Genomic DNA, 24,963 nt, shown 5'->3' with positions numbered 1-24,963 from the left:
AAACTTTTTCCATATTACAAGGAAATTTGGCCTTTGAAGATAATCATCCTTGAACTATGGAAAATAGGAGGAAGGATTAGATACAAAGGAAGACATCAAATTATTCCTCCCACTCAGTTCTGCATATGCTCCTATGCTGTCTGAGAATTTAAACATTTTTAATCCCTTATTAAAAATAAATTAGTATGTATAAGCTCAAATATTTGATAGTATAGAAACCACTCTGCTTTACACAGGATATACATGTGTTTTTACAAGTACACATTGTCTTAAGTTTTTAAAGAGTGGGGGTGAATAAGTATGAAAACAGAAGTAAATCCATTCAGATCTAGGTGTGAAACTACTTGTATGTAATGGAATAATAATTCACTGCTTGAGGAGATGAAAATAAATAGATGATTTCCCAGCATACTTGTATCTTTTAGTGATATATTTTGGTCAATTAAATTGAAAATTAAGTCAGTGACAGTTGCTACAAAGATCAAAAGGGAGGCTTTTTCTATCAGAAAGTTCTTCCAGAAAATGATAATGTAATTGTTAGCGTAGGAAAACATATAACCACACGAAGGCGATCATATGCGGTTCTTTATTTGAGTGCATGGGACACAGGGGCATGAAATACCCAAATCTCGTGCCCAAGAATACAGAGTTGATTTGTGATTTTTATAGTTTTAAGTTATACATATGTTAACTAACCTCCACCCCTAGATACTGGTTATCCTATTTCTTAGTTACTATCTTAAATCATACCTATGCTTTACCCTGAGTTATACTTGATTTGGTTAAAACAATGCTTCTCAATTATCTCCTGGGCTGGAGTCACACTTGATTCAATTAAAACAATAGTATGAAGCTGGTTGCAGAAGCTGACGTTTGTTCCAACGCCAGGCTGCGTCAAGTTCAGATTGTGCATCTTCTACCTTCCCCCCCCTCAACTACCCGTGGTTAACTTATACAGAATTTTTTTTAACCCTCCACTATCATAATCAGCATCAGAAGATTTGTTTATTTTGTATACTGAGTGCAAGGAAAAGTGATGAAGAAAGCAAGGAATACTTAGCCTGTGATCAGTGTAGCCAATACTGCTAAAGAATGTGAATCTTTTGAATGTTAGTTACTTGCAGTTCCATTTGGAGCACTGAGAGGGCTGCATGTGTAGCACATAGTTCTAAAGCAGTGTGATGTCATAAACAAAATTTTTTAACGTAGTCCAATTAATGCTGTTAGGAAGAGGAGAAGTCAGAGAGAGAGCCCTTTTGTGATCCTAAATTCAAACAGTGATCTTGGTCAGAGAAAACGCCATATCAAGGAGTCTTGCAAAACACTTAACACAAATCAGTGTTGTGATAACCTGAGAGCTAATGGGACATGCTATGACGGGCATCTCCAACAGTTTTCTAGCAGTAAGAATGAAGAGTTGAAGGCTCCAAAAAGTGCTCCAAAGGTGTCTTTGCATATAGTTGCCTACTTGTAAGTCTGAAGTTAAACTGGGCAGGGCAGCTTCTGAACCCAGTTGGCTTTGAAAGATGGTAAGAACTGGAAGGACTGAACTTTGGTTCTTGCTATGAAGAAAAACATCAAATAATTCAGGACTGATATTCAGGGCCCTGGAAGGTAACAAGTGTAGGTAAATAGAGACAGATATTGAAGTATTTATGTATAGTAGTTGTACATTCAGGTCTGTGTTTCAGATGCTGGATCACTTTCTGGGCTGGTACATCACCAAAGATCAGTGAAAACATTCTTCTAGAAGACATTGTGTCCATTATCACCTTATTTGAAGTAGACACCCACAATTTAGGAAAATATCCACAATATCAGCAAAGATTATTAAAAAATCTTCTGGAAAATTGATTCAGTATTAATTGGTGATAGACGGAGGTGTTATACAGGCTCACCCTTTTAAATTAGAAGATCAGAATAAACATACATTAAATTATTTTCTACAAAATTCTCTTTGTAGAAGGATGAATTGGATGTGCACTTTTCAAAATTTTGAACCTTTCAACATTTTCCATCGAGTCTTTGTGTCCTTAAAAAAAAAGTCAAGCAAGCAACAACAACAACAACAAAAAACCAAAAAGACAAACAAACAAACAAAAAACCCCAAACAAAACCCTGAAGCCCAAATCAACAACCCAAAATGGAAGTTGCTCTTTAGCATTTAGTCTTTTGCTTTTAGAACTCGTCCTTTACAGGCTGTTTCAACATAACCTAAACAGCTATGCCTATGAAGACAAGTTGAAAAGAGCACGGCTTCAGAAGTCCTGTAGTATCTGCCGTCTAGAAGAAACTGATTTATTAATATATGGTGTATGGTTCTTCACACGAGCATTTGCTTTGAACAGACTGGGGCGTGCTCTCCAAGTACTGTCAGTATCAGAAACCAAGTCTTGCTTTACCCTTTTACAGGGATGCAGCAAGGACGCCTTATAAACGAGGAGCAAAGCGACTTCACAGATGACGGTTTATAGCTCCCCCTGTCAATCAAATGCATTTGTGTTGCCCTGCAATAGCACTGAATCATTCATGGAGCACCCTGTTAATTTGCGTTTGTGGCAGCGGGTTAACCCGCCGGGACCGCATAAAACGACGAGGCGGTGCGGAAAACGTGCACCCAGATGCTCGCAGCGGGTTTTTCGCAGCCGGTGGATGACAGCTTGAGCGGGTCTCGCCCGCATCGTGCGGCCGCGGCGCCCGCCCTCCGCGGGAGCGTTCGGGGCGCGGATCGGGGCGGAGCGGCCGCTCCCGCCCCGCCCCGCCGCTCCCCGGCTCCCTCCCGCTCCCTGCTTCCCTCCCTCGCGCGCTGGGTGCTGCCGGCGCTGGCGGAGCGGCAGCGGCCGGGATGGCGGCGCGGGTGCTGCTGCTGCTGGCGCTGTGCGCGGTGCTCGCTGCCTGCGGGGCCGCGGCGGAGCCGGCGCCGGGGGCCGCCAGCCGGCGGCGGCGGCTGAGCGCCGAGGAGGGCATCTCCTTCGAGTACCACCGCTACGCCGAGCTGCGGGAGGCGCTGGTGGCCGTGTGGCTGCAGTGCCCCGCCATCAGCAGGATCTACACGGTGGGGCGCAGCGCCGAGGGCCGGGAGCTCCTGGTCATCGAGATCTCGGACCGCCCCGGCGAGCACGAGCCCGGTAAGGGGGCGCTGCCCGCGGCCGGCGCTGCCGCACCTGTGCAGGTATGGGCGGCGGGCCCGGCCCTGCGGCACCGGCACCGGCACCGGCACCGGCACCGGCACCGGCACCGGCACCGGCACCGGCACCGGCACCGGCACGGCTGTCAGCCACCTCCCGCAGCGGCGCCGGGCGCCTTGGTGCCGCTGCCGGCGCATTTAGCGCCCGTTGCTGCAAGAAACGCCTGGATTCCCCAAAAACTGCCCGGCGCGGGTTCACTGGCAGGGCAGGCGCTGGCCGCCCTTCCCCGCACGAACCGCAGCGCCCGGGCAGCGGCGTGAGGCAGGAGCGAGCCCGGGCAGCGGCGTGTGGCGGGCAGGCTGTCCCCGGGCATGTCACCCACCGCGGCACGCTGGGGGCGCCGGCACGGGTGCCTCGGGATCCCTGGTTGCGTGTGTTTGGAGTTTGGGACATCTTTATCAGAGGCAATATGGTTGATGGCGTGCGCTTGTGTGACACCTACGATTGTGTCTATTTCATTGTTTCCGCTTTTGGAATCGATGGTGTCGCTAATGTCTGTGATAGGGCTTATCCGTGAAAGCTGCTCAGTACCTTTGGCCCAGCCATCAGCCTCCTGCAGTCATGTCCTCACATTTCCCTCACTGGGTTACAGCACAGGTCTGGAAGTCCGTGACTTTTAGGTGGAGGTGTGGCTTCTGTGGCTTTCCGGGGATTTGGCCAATACAATTAGTGCTTAGTATTCTGCTTTATGACCTGACTATAACCTTGCTTTGTATCCACAAGAGACTTAATGTTGATGCTACAGATAGAGCTTGGAGGTCATAGGATATTGCACATAAGGGGGATGTAAGAGGAAGGCAGGGTAGGAAAACATTGTCTTGGAATGAAGAATGTAGGGAATGCAGTGCAATTTAAAAAATTTCTTTGTGGTGTGTTGCCATCTTGATAAGAGGGGGTGAGGACCCTGAAGCTAAGAATGAATCTGTTGCTGCTGTGTCATTTGCACACTAGAAGGTTAACAGTTATTACTGGGATTTTGCCAGGGAATAGTCGCTATGACTCCCAAGATTTATGTGACTGTGTCAAGCCAGCTGAAAGGAGAAAAAGAGCAGCACACTGTGCAGTCTGAGATGGGGCTATGCCTCTTCCCGGAGACACACTTCTCTTGGTGTCAGTAGTGTGAGAAAGGGTTTGTCACTGAGCCTAAGCTAAAGGGAATCCAGCAGTATTTGAATAACAAACTGCAAAAAAGAAAAATTCCTATGGACTGCATCCACATACAAGCTATAGACAGTGTCAAACATTTCCTGGAACATGCTCGGCCCCTTACTAAGGGAGCCCTATAAATAAAAATGCCACATGTTGCAATGTCCCAATCACATGTCAGGGAATGTGATGAGTTCTGGCAATCTTTAGTGGTGGATGCTAAAAATGCTGGGTTTTGAAGGGGATTAACCAGGGTTTGAACCAGAGCAAATTAATTGTTTTATTTCAATCCTCACTTTCACTGAGGTTCTGAACATTTCTCAAAACATGGAGAGCTACTCCTCTCTGCAGTGGCACATGGGAGAAACTCAGGATCTTTTGGGGAAGGGCAGCAAGACAGACCTCATGCATAGTTACCCTTGCAGTTCTTAGAAAGAATTGTAAAAGCATTGATACCGCCCCTGCTTCCTTATTACAGAGATTAAGCACCTATATATTGTGCCAATGGTTGCATTAGAGGTGTTTTCTTCTTAAAAATGTGCCCTTTCTTCTACTGTGTAGTAAAAGGTAGCACTGTTTATTTTTCTATGGGAGCTTTTTTAAGCTGTGAGTAAAAGAGGTGGAGCCTTGCAACAGCCTTGGCAGGAAGTGTGATTCTGCTCATACCTGAAGGAGGAACCCTGCTCACTCTGAGCATCCATGCTTGATTGCCAGGGCAACCACCAGAATAAGGATATTTTGTGTGGTAAATCTTGCAGGATCAGAATCTGATTTATCATCATCTACTACTATTAAAAAATGATGGAATCAAAGACACACATATATACATACATATAGTTACTTTTCATTTTTCCCAGACAGCCAAAAAGTTCTAAGTTCTGAACATAATCTATTCCTGCAAGATATCCTGAGTGTCACAGGATTTATTTTTTAAATATAGGGAAGTATGAACAAAATATATGCTGTGGCTCACAGATTTATAGTCTATAGAGAGCTCATGCTTCTAGAAAGCTGATGAGTACACAGGGGTGATACCTGAATCATCTAGTGAACAGCTGTGAAACAAAACAAAACGTTTGTGTTCACTTAGTGAGCAAGTTGATGACAAAATAGATCAGGAAAGTGTCAGCAGAGCATCTGTAAAGACTCTGTACTGAGTAAAGAGGCTTTGTACTGAGTAAATCAAATACTGCATATACATGCAACCATTGCATAATCACATGTATTGCATGGCTGTGTAGCCTCGTGTGAATGCATTTGATCGTATGCAAGCAAATAAATCAACTTCAATTTAAGAGTGTCAGCTATTTTTGAAAATTAATTTGTAATCTATGTGCAATGGTTGAAAAAAATTGCTTGAGAGAAATAGGAAAACTTCAGAAATGTGCTTTAGACCTCCAAGGCAACTGGAAAAAATCCTCAGTGAATGACAAAACTGGAACAAATCATAGTCTTTGTTTTTTCCTGGGGTAAATATTCATTAGGAGGATTTTCTTAAAGGACTGATACTGCATTGCAAGTCAGGATGACTTCATATGAGCTAGTCTGGTTTCTTGCACAATCATACCAAGTGTCTTTGCAAGTCTTGGAAACCCAAATTAGTCACTCGGGTGCTGTGAGCTGAGCCTTCACCAAGCTCTTTCCAGGGACATGATAAATGCCAGAAGCATGAGACTGCCTAAAGTTTCTGATGCTGCAGTAAACACTTGGAGAGTGTGCTGCCTTTCTGCAAACTTGTACTCCACACCACTTGTGCTTCATCTGTGCTGCATGCCAAGCAAAGTTTGGGCTAATATTTGTAATTTTGTGCATTTTGTGGTGGGTTTTTTTGTGGTTTTTTAGATGTTTGGGCGTTTATTGTGGCAACAGGTTCTTTAGGCTGATACTGCACTTGTATGGGGGATTAGAGCCTGCAATCACTGATGGAAAAGAAGCCCTTGAATAAGGAAAAGCACAACCTGGAAATGAAGGCATTTGAACTTTATCAAGTTTTATACCAAGGCAGAAAACCTCACTTTGAGTCGCTGAGGAAAAGGCAGTGAAGGTGGAGAGAGACTTGAATGAGACTGTGTTGGTGGTTGTGTAGAAGGTGTTGCATGAACACAGACTGGAGACAATCAAAATGTTTTGGAGTAGCTTTGATTATGTGAAAAAATACAATTTTCTCACTGTGCTCACCAAAAATTGGCAAAGTTGACAGAAGGCAGTGGATGGCAAGGTCAGATAAAATGAGGAGAAAGAGATTGTGGGAAGCTGATGGTGGACCAGGAGAAAAAAGGACATTTGACAGTAAAGCACAGATTTTTTTTCTTTTTGTTTTTTCCTGGGACAAACTAAGCAACACTTTGCCTTAGTTCACATGCAGGAGAATACCAACTACTCTTGAGAGAGGAAATAGGCTGTTATTGTGGATGTCTGTTGCTCTGTTGAACAGAATGTTAATGATTTTATTGTTCATCCTTTTCCCCACAAGCATCTTTAAAAATACTTCAAATAGAAGGAAATGGTTAATTTGTAGTTGAATGAGACAACTGATTTTCTAAAAAATGACATAGTTTGCAGTTTCAAACAACCAAGCATCATGAAGTGGTTAGGCAGGAGCACACGGTGTGTGAATTGAGTAGTGCAGCTGTGACTTGGAACATCTGCAGGGCCCTGTGAGTGTGACTTCAGTCAATTTTATGAGGTGCAACTCAGCTACAATAATCCTTGGACCCATCAATTTATCAAAGACTCCACTTGGCAGGGTGAGGAAATGAGTTGGGTCAGTCACTGCTGGCACTGAGCCTAAATAAGCTTCTTGGCTTCCCAAATTGCAGCTCCTGTACTAGCCCCTCCAAAGCCCCCAGATGTGAGGCTCTGAGTTTCTCACATCCCAGCCATGCAGTGCTAGAACCATTTCCTGCTGGAAAAAAAAAAATTAGAGGGTGACTAAGAGAGAAGTGAAAATCATGGCTCTATATTGATGAATGGAGAAATCCAAGATCTGTCTGCTAATACAAACAGGTTTTTATTGTCAGTGAAGTGCTCCTGCATTCAGCTGTGGCACCAGCCATGCCAGCTGGTACTTTCAGTGGTAAGAAGTTGCAATAAGTAAAACTGATGAACTTACAGGAAGAAAAATTGTTTCTCATGATGTCTTCGTCACTGTTGCACAAAACCCATTTTAAAATGTTTCTTGATTTATTGTAATCTAATTTACTCTGCAGCCATTTAAGAGAACCATGAGCAAGTGCTCTTTTTCAAAAGAGAGAGCAGGAAGACAAAGGAGCAAACGTGTAGGCAGCTGCTGAGGTTTCAGCCCAGCACGGGCAGGGATCAGCTGTGCTGCTGTAGGTGGCAGCCTGAGTGGGGAGACCACTGGGTGTCACCCGTGAGTGTTATGGGCTGCCCTGCTTCAGATGAGTGGGTGCGGTGCTGGGGTTGGTGGCAGGGTGTTGTATCGCTGGTGATGTCAGAGAGCACACAGCTCGTCTCTTGGTTATAGTGATGTCATCAGATACAGCTGTTCTAACCTCATTATCTACAGTTAATTGCACTTCGTTTTCTAAATCTTTCTTTTCCTTGCACTCCAAATCTGCACATAAAAATCTTAAGAGCTCTTTCATTGGACCTGTTGATCTTTCCCATATTTGCAAAGCATCAATACAAATTGCATATGGCAAGAGCTTGTTATTAAATCTAGATATTAGAGAGCAAGCCTAATTTGTGTACTCGAGCTTTAAGCAAACACCAGTTTTTATCAAGGGCCACTCATATGGTGTTCCCTTTTTGAAGGGAGATGTTGAAGGGCACAGGGCTGGTTGCTGGTAAATGTGCATGCGCTTTCTTCATACTCATCCAGCTGCACTGCATAAAGGTTGGGGCTGTAAATAGGTCGTTGTCAGCAGAACACTGTATCAGGAATACAGGAAATGCTGTGCTGACCCTGTTGTGCTTTCACCCTTTCTGTCAGCTGTGGTTTAGCTGCTCTCCCGGCTTAGGTTTGCAATCCTCTTTAAAGGTGAGCTGCTGTCTCTGGGCACCTGCAGCACCAGATGAGTGGGAGCAGGGCAGCTGCTGGTGTCTCTATAGGGATGGATCGAAAATGCAGAGTAAAACATGGTTGAACTTACTCCTCATATAGCCTTCTGCATTTGGAATTTTTCTTTCCTTTGTGCCTCAGGGAACAGATTTTCTTTCAGAGCTTGTGAGGATGTTCTGGCATTCTCATCAAACACTGTCAGGGATATGCTACTGACTTGCCTGCTGGGAGTGCAGATCTGGGGCAGGCTGTACCTCCTGCATTCTACAGAAGGCTGAGAAGCTGTAATTACCTTTCCAGCAAAAGCCCTTATGGGTTTTTGTGCCGGTTAGGATATCCCCCTGAAGTTACCCAGCCAGAATTTGGCCTGGGGTAGTTTCTGGCAGGGCGATTTTAATGCTGCCTGCATTCAGAGTGGGATGTTCAATGTCCTTCACAGACTGTGCAGGTCTCAAGAGGGCTCTGGAGCAGCATGAAGATGGCTGCATGTACGTCCTGAGTGAATTTTTTAGACTTTTAGATTTTTCTTCCTTGATTTTATATTTCTTAAATAATGTTTCCTTAATAGTTCTGATTTCATCCTATCTCAGTTCTCATATTCAGCTAAAAATAGAGGTGTAGAATACAAAGGGAAAAATGTTTCACAGAACTGGTGCAAATCAAGGAGAGGCAGACACGTTTGTTTACATATCACTCTCGCAGCTAGTTGTTAATGCCATTCACGTTCCCATTGAAGTAAATGGAAAATCCTAGGAAGTGTGGTTAGGCAGTCTGCAGCGTTCTCGGGAGGTACAATGCTCTCACTCCAAATCGCTTCACTGACTGAGGCATTTAAAGATGTACCTTTTGTTAGAACGTTTGAAAAAGGGCTAATAGAGGCTGTGTGCTACCTGCGGAAACACAGTGAATCCCAGCTACTGCCTCTCAGCAGTTTATCTTTTATTTACTGGAATAACACAAATGGTAAACAAGCTGGAGTAAAAAGGTCTGTAATCGTTTAGAATAAACATGACTACAGAAGGCAGTTGTTCTACTTTTCAGGTTTAAAATGAGTCTGAGTATGCAGAATATTCAGGGTTTGTGGATCTGACCCTGACTGCTTCTCACAATCCCACTCCTTTTGAAAGAGTTGATTAATTTCTTTTAAAGAGAAGAGTTGTCATCACCTCCCACACCTTCAGGAATGCCTTAACAGTTCCCAAAGAAAACAGGAGGGGGGCCTGTTTTGTCATTGTCTTGGCTTAAAGTGATTTATTAGGGTGACGATAATGCAAACTCCAGAGAAGTTGTGAGAGGTCTATAAAGCATAGGTATTTCCCGAGATTTTGTGACGTGAATTTTAAAGCCAGTAAGTTGTAGTTGTGTGATTCATCAAAAGTGACCTCGTTATTAAAATATTTTAAAATTTTTTTTTCAGGAGAAACTTTATTACTCTGTAATTTAGTAATCAATATCTCAAGCCTTTAAATTACATGGAGGGTGAAAAACAAAAGAGAGGTCTTCCGATTTCAGAATAAACACAAATTTTTGGTTGTAACAGTGGAGTTGCTGCTAGACTCAACTGATAATTTAGTATTTAAACTTGTTTGGAATTAGTTTTGTGTTCATTACATCGAACTTCTGTTTTCAAAGATGACATGTGATTTAGAAGCCTACATACTGGGCATGCATATTCATGCTGTAATCTCCCTTTTCCTGGTCAGCAGGAACACCTCTTGGCTGTTTTCTCTACTGACTGTAAGAGGAGCTAACATCGGGTAGGCTTCTGACTTAGGAATGTGTGCAAGAGCTTATGATTAATATCTGGTGAATCCCAGCCTTCTTGTATCATCCTCTAATGTACCTTGTTGTGCTTTATGTGCTATTTTTGCAAAACATACAGTTTATGAACCCTGTCTGAGCTTTTTTCAGCAGATTAATTTATTTTATTAAGTCTTCATACCTATTTGAATTCATGTTCCTCCCAAGAGAAAAACAAAACAAAAACATCATGTCACATCTTTTTTTGGTCTACATTTTCTTTTTAAGCAAAAGTCTCATGCATGTATTACCATAGAGTCTTGCTGTTTTGTTTTCTTGGGGTTTTTTTCCCCCTCCAATTGAATTGGGAATTCAACTGTGAAGACTAGTAACTCAATTCTCTTAAAATTTTGTGGAATCAAAGAAAAGTGAAAACCCCAGTATGTACTTTAAGGTTTCTGGGTAAGGTAATTGAAATGATTGCTAGGGTTACCAGGAGCAGAGTAAAGGGTGTAAACTTCATTTTGGAATAAGGCGCACATGAAAAGCCAGCATTCAATTAATTCAGTGGGAATGGGATGTTATATATTGACGTCATTTTCTAGTATGCTGGGGCTAAATGAAGACATCAAGGGTCTATATAGTAAAAAGGTTGGGAAAAAAATCCTTATGAGTAAAATGCTATCAGAGTAGGTAGGTATGATCTGCTGTGGGACAGGAAATTGAGCTCTTTTTGTCTGCCATACATCAGCTCGTATCATCTCAGGATAAGGGTGAAAGCTGGTGGTGTGGGAGTGGGTTAGGAGCTCTGCAGAGCAACAGTGCTGAAACTGAGCTAGCCCCAGCTTCAGGTGCTGGGGTTTTGGATTTTGGAATGAAAGTTCTGCCATACTGTGAAGAAATGACTGTACGTGCCAAGGTGCAACAGCTGCCCCTGGTAATGAAGTTGCTGCTTCTCTTGCTGCTTTCAGGGGCACTGCTGGGGAAAAGGACACTAGACTAAAAGTGAGGTCTTGGTCCATGGTGCCCTTCCATTTGAAATGGAGGTTTCCTGCCAGGTGCCAGTGCTGTGCTAGCTGAATTGGCATTGGTCGCATCTTCCTGTCACAGCAGGTATTATCAAAGGGCTGAGAGGTTTGGGCCAATATGAAGCTGTGTGTTAGTGATATGTCTGTGTACCTACAATGGCCAGGTAAGAGAGAATCTTGAATCATAAACCTGTGGCTGGCAGTTCAAAGGCAGTAAACATTTATTTTTAATTAATTTCCAAAGTGAGACATTTATAAGTGCATAAACTAGTAGCTGCTTCCTGGGAGTTGTTCATACTGAATTATGAGCAAAACCTCACATCCTTGTTTGCTTGCAAATCAAGTCCCATGGAGACAGCTGTTCTTTGCATGGTGCTGCACATGGCCATGGAGTGTGAGCTGCCTGATTTATGATCAAAGATACTGTTCTGGCTGCAGAGCCTGCCAAAGCAAGAACAACCCGAATGCCATTTTGAGTACTTATGCTTTAGTATGGATTTGCCTTAAAGCCAAATGAAGAGAGTTATTTGATGGGGGGAACATCAGGCCAAAGTTTATTGAACTGTTCTCTTGGCAAAGACATCCTTGCTAGTCTAATGATCTGGTAGGTGTCTAGAAAGTATGGCCCAGATGTTTGTCATATTAGTTCTCCAAACAAAAGAGAAATCATACAGTATTTTGCTATGAGAAATACAACTAAGAGTTCAAAGATACAAAGTGAAAGGACAGTGAGACATTTCTAAGGTTAAAACTTTCTGCATAGTTGTTTTTCCTGTACCATCACATTAAAGATATCTGGATAATACATGTGTGAATTACCACATGCTCATCTCCTGACATTTCTAGCTGCAAAACATTTATTTGAATTTTATTTTTGGGTCCCTCAAACTCAGCATCACTGTCCTTCAGTTACACATTGTTGTCCATCAGTGTTATGAGTGGTGCATTCCTTGCACATTGATCATTCAAAATGAACCTTTTTTCCCTGTGCTAAACCAAATATTTTGCAGTTTTGGTAGCATTTTGGCTTATTGCACAAAAGCACAGTTCAGAACTATAAGCAAAATTGGGGTGAGTCTAAGACATAGACACTTTTTACACACCTGAAAAATGGTACTTCAAAGGAAGCCTTGTGACTATGGTAAGCTGACTCTCCATGTCAGATCTTCACCTGGTAAGACTAGACCATGCTCAAACTTTTCCTCCCACCCAGCTGCTGAGCATCCACAAATCAAACTGAAGTCAGTGGGAGCTGTACATCTGAATTTAAGCAGGAGGCTTATAAATAAATACTGATAATTAAAAATCCTAAGTGTTTAAGCCAACTTGCATGTGTACCCTAAAAAAGAAAGTTAAATGTGACTGATTTTGTAACAGCCTGCACTTAAAAAAATGAGTGGCCCAAGTTTATGCTGTTTTGGATGAAATGTCTTCCTTATCTTTGGTGACATCAGTACATAGAGAGATGGAGAGGAAAAAAAAGCTGTGGGCCTGGGAGCTGGGCTTTCACACGCTTACATTTTAAACATTGCCATTGTAAGAAGTTGTTTCATAGAGAGGAAAAGCTGTTTTGTGGTAAAGGATGGCTGGCTGCTTTCCTGGCGCTGCTGGGAACTTTTTGTGGTTTTGGGTAAGAACACCCTCTCCCTGTGTCAGATTCTCCTCTCTGTGCCTAGGCTCTCAGCTTCCATGCTAGGTTTACATGTGACTGTGCCATGTGCCCGGTGTAGAGGTACTTGAGAGATAGCATGTGGTTCAGCATTTGATCTGCCTTTAAGAGGCAGTTCCTACCTGCTTCCTGTCAGATTTTTCCTAGTAGCAAGTAGCCCAAATATTTGTGTTGCATTAGCTATGCTAATGGACATATGGTGAGGAGTCATCAAGAATTTCTCTCTGTATTTGCCTGCTGTGGATACACAGCTTTTTGTTTTGTTTAAAAATCTGCCTTCATAGCAGATAAATATGAAGAATGAACCAATTCCTTTCCTTCCGGTGCTGATAGGGAGAGTCACAACAGAGACATCAATATTTGTGAGGTTTCCACGTGTTGCAGTTAAGGGAACAAATCCATAGTCAAAATAAATACTGCTAACCTTCAGTGAAAGTCTTTCAGTACAAATCTTTAGTGGAAAAGCCTGTAAATAAACAGAAATAGGGGAGCATCTGTTCCTTGATACTCCATGAAGCAGCTGATTAAAATAAAATCTGTATTATAACAGTAGCCAATACAAGATGAAAAAGTACTTGACAATGGAACACCTCCTGAATAGAGAAGTTTAGGAGCCAAGAAGCTCATCTGACTTGAAAATTGAAGAATTGTCTGAAATAGATGTTGCCATGGAGACGGGCTTAGCAGCCGGAGACTTCTTTCATTGGTCTGCTGCTAGCACAAGTTGCTCGTTTGAGTAGCATTAATATGTTGTCTCATGCTGCTTTATATACTGAGACCATCTGGCATTAGTGGTATTTAAAGGTGCAGTTCTGTTACAGAAGGAGTTGGCCGACATGGTTTGATTTATGTTTGTAAGACAAGCTACAAGAGTTACAGGGTCTTTGAAAAGCTGTCTTGTGCACAAAAATATTCTGAAAAATCACAGCTCGTACAGAGATGAAGTGGGGCTTTGGGAAGCAGCATGAGGAATTTCAGAAGTTTGCTTTATGCTCAGTCAGCACATATTTTAAATATTCTCTGCACAAATACACACTTTTGCATGTTTTTTCAGGTGTGAATGTGAAGGCGGCCCCATTTTTTTCAAAAATAGGCCTTTTCAGCTGCAAAGCTGCTTGGGAACTACAGCTCCACCACCTTGAACCAACAAAAGATCATACTGTATATTAAGGCAAAGTATGTTGTAATGTTGCAGTGTTAAATGAAGAAATTAAGGTCTAACCAGAGTCCCTTTAGCTTACTTCAGAGTCCATGATTTGAAGAAAAAATATTTTCTTTTAGTTTGACTATATAGCTTTGAAAATGTATTTTTTAGCAAAGGATTTGATAAGAAAGATAGTTTGTAAAGACTAAGATAAACCTTATCTTTGCTCTGTTTATACCAATGAGTCTTCATCTGCTTTCCTTAATACCACTCTTGAGTGGGAGTTATCTTCCAAAGGAGCTTATATGACAGTGCTGACATGCCTCAGATGCTTATAAATTTTCACTGGTTTGTTCTTTGATAATTATTATCATGATACTGAATTATTCTCAGGACTTTTCCCCCAGAGATGAATAGTTAAAGAGTGACCAGATAAGAGCCAGAAAATATTCCTGTCTGAGTTCCAGTGTGGAGGTTTTTCTGTAGGCTGGGCATGGTAAGGAAAGTGGCTAGAAGGAAAACTAGCTGGAGGCTTTGTGCTCCTGGATAGACTTAAAACTGGATGGAAGTCAAGTCTCGATAATTATCTGTAAGCTTGACAGGCATTTTACATTCTCAGCTTACCAATGTTCTGAAACTACTGATGGAAAGCATTTCTAACAGTGTTCTGCAGCAGTGTAACACTTGTCCTCAGGTATTGATGTGATTGATATTTCTTGGATATCAGTGTGAAGTGTGTAATACAATAATAAAGTGAAACAAGGGCATGGGGTCTGTTCCACAAATCTTTAGGTTTTAAGCTTTTATTCTGGAGCTCTGACTTTGGTGCCTATTGGTGATTGATGAGAGACAGGAAGACTGATTTGGTGATCAGAATTCGATTTTACTCAGGTTTCCCAAAAGCTCATATGCTATTTCAGACAGGTTAATAATTTCTACTACAATAATCAGGTTAAAAATCACACAGAAAACTCATGCATTTTACAACAATTCTTTGCTTGCAGAAGTTGATTGAATCTTCTCTCTTCCCGTAAGCAGGTGTAATCCCATCTCCTGTAATTTTCACAGTTCTGTTTGTTCCTGCCATGGCATCTTGGTTATCAAACTAGCTATGCTAATCAAGTCTTACGCTCTGTCTTGTGTATTCCCAGAGGTGCCAAAACAAATTCTTCATATAATTTTGCTTCAAGTGCAGGACCCAAGAAATACATAGCTGTGGATGTCCTCACTCCTTCAAATAGCTTTAGAATTATTATATTTGATGCTTAATGTTTTTACAGCTTAGTTCTGTTTTAACAAAATGAATATGGGGCACGGGAAGAAAGCCAAATAACTTGTATTCCCAGCCCACTCCCAACCCCCAATTCCTAGTTTGCAAGTCAGTTTGCTCCCTGTTTTGTTTGCTTGTTTTTAACACTGTCATTCAGTTCTCTCTGGAACAAAGCTTGGGTGCAGTTTTGGGTGCAGTTCACCCCAAGACTCACCTCATGGTGGTACAGATGTTACTGCCACAGAGCTGTTTGCTGCTGTTACCCCTGAGCAGCCTTCCAGCATTACCTTGTCATGTCTTGCAGCCTCCCATGCGTTTTACCACTCTCACAGCACGTCCAGGGTATGCCACACACTTCCACAGTGTGCAAAAGTGTTAAAGTCAGCCTGAGAGGCTGTGACGCTACCCCTGACTGATTGTGGGCCCTTTTGCTTAGATAAACCCACAAGTAAGTAGTTCCTAAAGACCCTGTGGGGCCAGAAGTAGCCTTCTTCATCAGGAGAAGGGGGAGAATCAGGAGGGACTGGCTCTGAGGAGCTGGGTGTAAGCCACCTACACTGCTTGGTGCAGGGGTCTTCTGGGTGCTTGTTGGTTTTCAGTTTATTTGTGCCTAAAAACTTAATCTGCAGCTGCTGTTTTTGGCCAAAGGCTACTTCATTCCTTCACATTATTTCATTTGTTTCAGTTCTCCAGATACTGACATTTGACATATACCAGTATTTATAGTCTAGGAATGAACTTCTGGTTTTTCTCCATTCCATTCATTTCCAGGGACAGAATGCTGCTTCCATTCTTGCTGCATTTCCATAGCATTTAAATGAGCTGACTGGAACTGATTAAGCTATTCACTGAATATTTCAGTGTGAGAAAAGGTGATAGATTTGAGAAACAACAGCATCTGAAATAGCACCAGTTGTGCTACATAACATTCTGCTGAGTTGCAAAGTCTGGTGACTTGACTGTCTCAAATTGAAATAGTTGCAATAAGGCTTTCTTGTCTGGAGTGTCCAACACAATTCTTTAAATTTACTCTTATTGTGAAGTGGAATGAACACAGATTAATGTATTGTAAGTTTTGTGATATATTTTACCAGTAGCCCTGAAAGCTAATGATATGGAAATGTGCTTTTGAAATGACCAGCCATAGGTGGCTAATGACACATTGTTCTCAAAATACCACTTCAATAGCACTGTGGATACAATAGATTTATTTTAACAATACATTTTCTACATTCAGTGGATTACTAAAACATGATTCCATATGATGGGGGCAATTTCAGAAACTTGTAGTTAAAAATTGCTGAATCATCAGAAGCTGGAATATGTCCTGTATGAAGAATCAGTAAAAGGCTCCAAAAATGCTTTGTTTAAATATAAACAGAGCTGTTATTGGATTTATGCTTCCTAAGGGTTGTCCCTGGAAAATTGCACCTTTGGATATCATTCCAGTGCTGCTCCTGTAATCCCAGGGAAATCACAATATGAGGTCAATCTGGAGTGCTCAGTTATTTGATCTGAGGACTGGAAGAAGATTTAGTGTCAGTGTGTACCTCTGACTTCCTCCTCGAAGTTGCAGAGAGTGTTTGTTGCGCCTGTGCCCCAGCTCACCCTCTGGGACCCTGCAGGGCTTGCACGGCTTGTGGCAACCTGTGGCAGGGAATCCTTTGGTATCTGAGTTGGCCAGACACCACAGAAACTGGAGATACTATCTGGTGCAGTCCAGTCCATTCTTGATTTTCTCTTTCCTAGGAGCTGAGAGGTTTAGGATGATCTAAACAAGAAAAAAAGGGTTCTTTAGTGTCCTCTCTAATGACTTAGTGACATTGTCTTCTGCTCATACTTATCCATTCTGTACGGACTTGCTAGCATAGAATATGCTATGAGTTCCTTATTCACTTGGTATCAAAATTTACTTTAAGTAGCTTTAAATATGAATTACAGATCTCATGGTTTTTATTTTTTTTCCTCCAGCATAAAACAGATTGGTGTGAGGCAGGACATTGAGCATCATGCTATTAACTAGAGTCAGGAAGAGAGCTGCATGTTGCAAAGGAAAAGTGATCATCCTCAGCTGAACAAATTAAAATTTACTTATTGTCAGTGCCAGCCATCTGGGAGCACTTCTCAGGTTATTTGTATTAAATATAAGAACACCGAGCTAGATAGACTGTACCCTATTGCTGGTATAAAAATGTAGGTTGAAACCTATGCAAGCTTCCAGTTATAATTTAGACTGATTGCACCCTAGAAAGTGGGGAATGGCATGTGTATTTTTCTATACAAAGATTCATTTAAAACATTTTTATTCCTTTGTTTTTGCTGTTATTTCTTTTTTACCCTTTCTTTTAGTCACTGCAGTTGTCTTTTAAAAGCAGGCTCTCAAAATACAGCAAGGGTGAAATAGAGGAAACAGAAGACTAAAAAAATGTGGCTTTGCTACAGATTCTGTAGACTTTGTTTTCTCCAGCCTTACAGCCTTTATTATAGGGTGTATCAAGATTGTACTGTCTAGAAAGAAGCTGTAGTTGCAATGTACAAGAACATGGCACATTAGTCAGCAATCTGTTTATAACATTGTGGTTTAGACCAGAAACCCTTTCTGTAGGAGATTCTCCAGCAGAATCTCAGGAAAACTGAAGCAGCTGCAGCTGTAAAAGGAAATGTACATTAAAAAGGCCAGGGAGAAATCACAGATAGAATCCTCCTCTGTTATTTATAGCTCTATCATTAAATGTGCCTTTCAAAGCTTTGAACAGAGATAGAAATCACATTTACATTTAGATACATAAAAGGAATACACAAATGATGACATCAGTGGTTCAGCAGATGGCGAGGTGAGTGCTGCAGTCCCTTATGAACTGGGATCTGTCATAGCAGCTATTGTCCACATGGAAACCTCTGAGCAAAAGAGCATGGGATTAGAAGAGACACTAAGTGTACAGGGTCTAACCTCGTGTCTAGGGATGGAAGCAAGCAAAAAACCAATATTGTAATAGTTTCACCATTAATACTTTTACAAAAAACAGGACTGTGGATCAAATTCTCCCCTGTGATTGCTTTAGCTTAGACATAGGTCCAATTCAGTTCAGACATCCTGCTTTTCTGTTACTTTCCCTTTGGTTACCCTTGTTACTCTTTGTTGCTTAAAAATACTTTGAAATTGATGCAGAATAATTTCTCTTTGTGTTTACTTGGCAAACTGGGTTGCCCTTGTTTAATTTTTGAAGCAATTTATCAGACATGCATAAGTGCATTTCAAGAAATGTGTGTCAAGAGTTGCTTCTTCCAGCTTTCCCATTAACTGGTTTACAATGATGAATGCACATCTTCCAGGAAATCAGTCAAAATTAAATTGCATGAAAATGTATATGGGATTCAGTTCTGCATGCAGTGAAGTGAACTGAAGCTTTGCCAGTGAGATCAAGTGATCCAGAGTTTGATATATTCCTTAAACTATTAAGTACTATGAAAGCAAGACTCAAGGGTGGGCTGTATGTGTCTTCATAAGCCATTAATAATAATATGAAATAACTTACTGTAAATTAAAATCATGTGATTGTGTGTACGTATTCATGTATGTGTGCACATTTTGTATCAGAAATCTTCCAAAAGGTCCTAATAGAAAGGGAAAATCCAATCTCTCAACTACTGGCTGTAGAAAATCTGTTTCTTGGGCTCTGTAACAGAAGCTTATCAATGTGGACATGAAGGTGCACCAATCTGTGGGGTAATTGCTGAGCTGATCTTTAAAGCTCCTGGAATGCTCAGTAAGAAAAAATTAAAATTAAAAGACTGGATTTAACTCTAGTTCTTGTCTTAGACAGGAGTCTGCAATAAATAGATACCTGGTGAACTTTCCAGTCCTTCATATTCATGCTGCAATTACCTTTTCTTAAAGCGGTGGTATAAAAATCTGAAAAGAAGCACAGCACCAATGGCTGTGAGATTTTGTCAATTCTTCTGTTTGATAAACAAATGAAACTCAGATCGTCTGAATATAATATGCAGATACAAATTAGTACATTGTTATCCCTGATCTAGTGTTGGAAGTTGTTCTGTATTGTTAAGTGAGCACTGTGTCCTAGGTTACAATGTAAGATGTGCCCAAAGTATGTATTCTATCACCATCTTCAGGAGCTGTTGAAACTAGGTGGGACAGTGTTTCCCTTGCCCCCTCCTGCCACACTATCTTCTGTTAATGGGCCATCAAGGCCTCGCCCCATGACTCATAGGTAACTCCCTCTGGGAGCTATCTCTGTTTAATGGGCAATCAAGGACCCACTGCATGACTCATAGAATGATATCAGCCCATTGTGAGATGCTCCGCCCAGGGGGAGGAGCCAAGCACTCCCACCTGGATATAATCTGGGATTTGGGACAGCACAGTAGGCTTTACCCACTGGATTCCCAGAGGACAAGAGCTACCAGACCTTTCTACAGGATCACTGCTTCAACGCGACCGCTTCATCTGGACTGCTACCACCACCCTAACTAACAGGGTGTCAGGTTGTATTCTGACTCTGTCAGTGGTTTTTTGTGCTATTGCTTTTATTTTATTTTTATTTTACTTTTTTTTCCTCTCTCTCCTACTAAATTGTATTTGACTTGAAGTCTCTCACTGGTTTCACTTTCAAACCAGCACACAGTGTAAAAAGTTTAATGGTGGATACAGTATGCGAAGCCCATGCTTTTCTCATTTCTAGTCATACACACAATTGTGAACATTGTGACATACACAGTTGGGGCAATTTGCTTTTACTGATGTTATTAGCAAAGCTTTCATGATCTTCAGCATATGCAAAATTGATGCTCTGATTTTCTTTCCTATTTGCTTGGCTATCCCTAGTAGCAATTAAAATTTCAGACTATTTGAAAGACCAGGCTTTTTTGTTAGGCTCTTGGGGAGATCAAAAATCCCCAACAACTAAAAACCAAACACCAAACTCAAATGAGAAACTCTTTCCAAACTGCTTTTGATTTTTAAAGCTTTGAAAAGCAAAAATGTATTTTAAAAATTTCTTTGGATATTGTTCTGTGAAAAATTACCAAAACAGAAAGAGGAAAAATATCCATCTAAAAAACATTACAGTCTTGGTGGTTTAAAAAAAAAAATTTGACTTATGAATTGTCAAAAATCAAATGTCTGCTGCCTTGTGTTTGTATTCCTTGCATTTCCTGGTTCAGTCAAGATCCCGAGGAGTGGTCTTTTTTGCAATGGTCATAATTCTTCAGTGGCAATGTTTCACTTGAACAAAGATTTTTTTCCCTTATATAATTTGATTTAAAAAGTTTTAATAAAAATGAATAAATTCATAAAATTATCAAATTAGGGACCAATTTGAAACGTGAAGGTATAGTTGAAATTCAAGACTCTTTTTGCCATTCTTACATGGTGCATTGAAATTCACCAGTTGTTTACCAAGTCTTTTTTCAGGTGATTTCCTGGCATATATTGACCCATTTTTCAAGACTTGAAGCATCATTACATGGTATAGGAAAAGATCTTTTGAACTTTTTATCAACTCTGTAAAAAACTACAGTGCACTCAGGGAAGGTTTCTCAGGCCAGCCTGTTTGCTTGACTTGCAAGAGTGAGGTCAGTATCTGTAACACTGTGGACACAGCGGTCCTGTCTCACCAGAGGATCAAGGCAAACCAGAATGCCATTGGCAGGCAGCCAAATGAAAGATACCCCAGAAAATAGTGTTTCAAATGTTCACATTAGGCTCAGAAGCTTCAAAGGTTTGCTACGGTTAAACTACGTTCAAGTCAAGAGCTTGATTTGTCTGCAATTCAGGAATTTCAAAGGGGAAAAACATAAATAACTTTTAAAAGGAAGTGGTCTTAGAGAATGGGAACAAAAATACTGAAGGTAACTTTCTAAAACTTTCTCATGTATTGAAGGGATAAGAGCAGATAGGTTAGAGGGATATGGTGCATCTTGAATAACTGTTTCATTTAGTTCTCTGCAAGTAGAGAAAAGACATGAAAGAATCTAGCTAATGTCAAAGTCTGTGAAAGTTCTTTAGACAAAAAGAAACAGAATTCTCCCAAGAGTGCTGATGTGTTGCTATGTGAACAATTATAGTGTGGTAGCAGAAAATGTTTACTGAGTGCCCACTATTCTAGGAAGGATTTTCTCTAGGCTATATTAAAAGAGAAAGAAGTGTTTTGATGCCAGTTAAAAAGATCTGTCTGTTTTGAGATCTTTTCAGTTGTATTTACTCTGAAGAATCATGGCAAGCCTATTTACCAAGACTCAAACAGACTCTAAAATCGCACTGGAGTTAAGAAGACATTCAAGGAAAGTTTCGTTCTTTTAAATTATTGATATATGGGTAATTATATGTGTGGAGGACAAATTTATTCAGAAGAGAGAGGCACAAACTTCATAGGGTATCCACTAAATAAATAAAACTGCAGTTGTACCGGAAAATATACTTTGTTTAGTCAAGTGGCTGAATCCAGTGGTAGAGATGAAAATATGTTGCCAAATGTTTTCCTGTCTGTTAAAAGAGCCTGAGGGTGTTGTAACTGGAATTTTTTGATGCTCATCTGTAGTGCTAGCCTGTGCTTAAACCTGCATCTTCATCACTGTTGTCACCCATTAAAGTATTGTAAACTTGTCCATGCTGCTTTCACACCTCCATTGACAAGATCTTGTGCAGTGGGGCTGTTCAAATTGAAAGCTAAATAAAGGACCAGGATAAACAACCCACTCATTAAAGGAAACATCACAGAATTTTTAATGAGGGCAGATATGAATTTATTATGTTTACTAATAATCTGGAGGTTGGCACCCTCAGAAAGAAATGATATTCAACAGTGTGAGACATTCATTCTCACTGGGATTGGAAGTATTGTAATAGTAGGTATTCTGTGAAAAGAGGTAAGAAAAGAAATACTCTTTCTGGAAATATTGATGATGTTGCTATTAGATTTTCCTTGGTATTTTTATGTGAAATAGTGTCTCTAGCTGATATCACAAATATGAAGTTGATTGTTCTCAGTCTTTTTGATACCACTATGTTAATAGACTTCTTAAAATGGAATTTATTCACATTTCCCTAACAAAATACATATAATTTTTTTAAAGTAATCAAATTGAATATAGCTATTATTATTTCTTAAAAAAACATGTTTTCTTTCTTCAAGGAACACTTTGAATATTAGTATAAGACAATTATAATTTTCAAATTCTTTCTCTGTTCTTTACTTCTTTACTTTTTTTATTTTAATCAGAACTCTGGAGAGAAATTCCTGACCTTTTCATTTTTCCCATGGAAATGCTGAACTGCGTTTGACATGTCAACTCAAAGTTGTCATAATGTCATAATTATGGTTTCAGACCTGTGTCTCTGTGAAATTTCCTCAGGGACCATGAATCATAAGCAATGTATGCAGACAGACTCTGGAATTACATTTCACTGATAAGTGGAGTGCAAACAATGAATTAAGAAGTGTTCTTAGTTAATTATCAAGTGTTACCATTTTTAGAATGATCAGAAGAGAAAGAACTGGGCAAAACTCTTCATTATTCTAGTAAAAGTAAAATCACAGTACATATAATTTTTGTATTAATTTGACTTTTGAGAATAATCTGACGTTGAAATGTAATTTTGGTCTGTATCATCGACCAAAACATCACTGTTAAGGATACTTTTTACTTAATTCAAGTTTATTTCACTTACAAGAAAGATGAATGCTTTTTTCCTGGATAGTAAAGTCAACACAGTAGTGGAAGCAATGAGCTGGCTTTTCTACGAACAGTTATGCAGTGCACTGCTTTTCACTGATCTAAGTGAAACTAGAAATTGGCTACAAGATATTTTCCGGAGGTAAGAATACTGTGATGATGGATATAATGGAAAAAGGTAAGAGAGGAAGGTTAAAAATGGCTCAGAGGGAGCACTAAGTTTTGAAGCCCTGAGCCTGTAGAGGCAGCAGCTAAAATAGTGTCACCTTTTGACACATAAACTGGGACAGTGCATGGCCCAGCACTGTTCCAATGCATGTGATGTTCGCTCAGTTCCAAGTGCTTGAATAAACAACCCCAGTGTTATGGTCTTCTAGGAAGCCAAGCACTGGTTTTACTTCAGTGCTTGTCAAGGCCATAAAGAATATAAATGCAGATACATTAATTTGGCAGTAACCCAGGGCACATTGCTGCTGCTGCTGTCTTGGGTGTCCAACAGGTCAGGTGAATTGGTGCTATTACTGTGCCAAACTGAGTATTTTTCAGGATGGATGGACAGAAAGCAAAGGGTAAGGATTAAGCAGTGGTGAGGTCACATGTGGAAACCACTATTCAGTGTGGAATACTTCATCAGAGAGAGAGTAATTAACTGTTTAAACTTAGTAGTGAGGAGATAGTTTACAAGAAAAAGGTGAAGACATGAAGTAAGAAAATAATCATATTAAAAAAAAAACCACAGGAAAAAAATCTAGTAGGGTTGAAGCTAGAAAGTTAAATTAAGAAAAAAAAATTAACAAGTCCCCAGAAATGTTCATTCTCTGCTTGTTCTTAGTCCAGTGCTAGGTGGTGTTGTCTGTGGCATGAGAAGTCAATGAAGATGTCCCCCTCCTCTCCTTTATATCCTTCTTATTGGCAGCGTGGTAACTGCAATTTTAGGTGATGTGAGAACAGCAGGATGCTGTGGGTGATTGGTCTGGGCTCTTGGTCTCATCTCTCAGGATGAATGATGATGAAAAGCTGGTTGTTACCTTATAGCAAGGCCATGGAAACATTAACTTGGTGGCCCAGTGCTGCCTGTCCAGCACCTGGGGGAACTGGTCTGTGTTCCACCTCCAGGACCACGCAGCACTGAGGCATGGCTTGTCTGAGGGCTGTGGTCTGGATGGCTCTACATGTGGCACCTCTGTTTCTCAGGCTGCAGGGGAGAGCACTGTTTGAGCTCAGGCTGCCAAGTTTACACCTTTTGCCTGTTGCCCTCTCTTTCTGGCTCCTGTGTAATGAAAATTTCTTCTCCCTCACCCTTTACTTTAGAGGACCTCCAATGTCTTCAAGGTATTTCTCTGCTGTTCTCAAAAACATTACCTTGAATCGTGGAATAGCCTTCTGTCATGGGTTAGCACTGGCCAGATGTTAATGCACCCATGAATATATGTTTTTTCTCTAACAACTACTGTGGGATGTGATCAGGAACAGAGCAGAGCAGGCTTAAATCTTGAAAACAAAAAAAAAACCCAAAACTTTATTACATTACATAAGAACAGAGACAGAAAACTCTTAAACACACACAGAGACAGAAATAAAAACTTCTCAGAACATCTCTTCTCCCAGTTCCTACCCCCCACACATTACTCTCCATAGACCAAACCTTTGGGTTTTAAATCAAACAACCACCACTCAAAAAAAAATCAATCTTCAATTCAGCAAGGGAGAGAGGAGTCTCTCCTGCACCACAGACTGTTCCTCAGAAAACACGGGTCCACCCCTTATGTGTTTCCATGTCACCCGTGGCACCGCCCGGAGAAGTCTGTCAGGGTGACACTCTCTTTTTCCTATGTCCAGCACTCTCACCGCTGTCCATAGGCTGAAGCTGCATACAGGGCTCTTTTAAGGATGCTTGCATGCCGAGCTCTCCCCATTTTTCCCCTTGGGGCCGAGGGTTCCAAGAGCAGGTCTCCCCTGAGGGCAGAGGGCGCCACCACACCCTCCCCCTCTCTTTTCTGCTCGCTCCACTCTTAAAGTGCCAGTCACTGTAGCAAAATCAGGGGCAGCTGTATCCACC

The 24,963-nt window shown here is 41.0% G+C and overlaps 1 protein-coding gene across 1 annotated transcript in view; it reads left to right on the top strand.

Annotated features, from left to right (window-relative positions):
- Nucleotides 1-2,514: 2,514 nt before the first annotated feature.
- CPE (carboxypeptidase E) overlaps nt 2,515-24,963 on the top strand; it is a 75,576-nt gene continuing 53,127 nt past the window's right edge. Inside the window, 3 exon segments of the mRNA XM_063424238.1 lie at nt 2,515-2,632; nt 2,635-2,835; nt 2,838-3,128. Coding sequence (XP_063280308.1) covers nt 2,530-2,632; nt 2,635-2,835; nt 2,838-3,128 — 595 coding nt within the window. The 5' untranslated portion in view covers nt 2,515-2,529.

Source organism: Prinia subflava (assembly GCF_021018805.1).
Source record: "Prinia subflava isolate CZ2003 ecotype Zambia chromosome W unlocalized genomic scaffold, Cam_Psub_1.2 scaffold_2cwr_NEW, whole genome shotgun sequence".
Classification (NCBI taxonomy): domain Eukaryota; kingdom Metazoa; phylum Chordata; class Aves; order Passeriformes; family Cisticolidae; genus Prinia; species Prinia subflava.
Note: the sequence above shows the minus strand (reverse complement) of the source record. Positions and strands in the feature narration are given on the sequence as shown.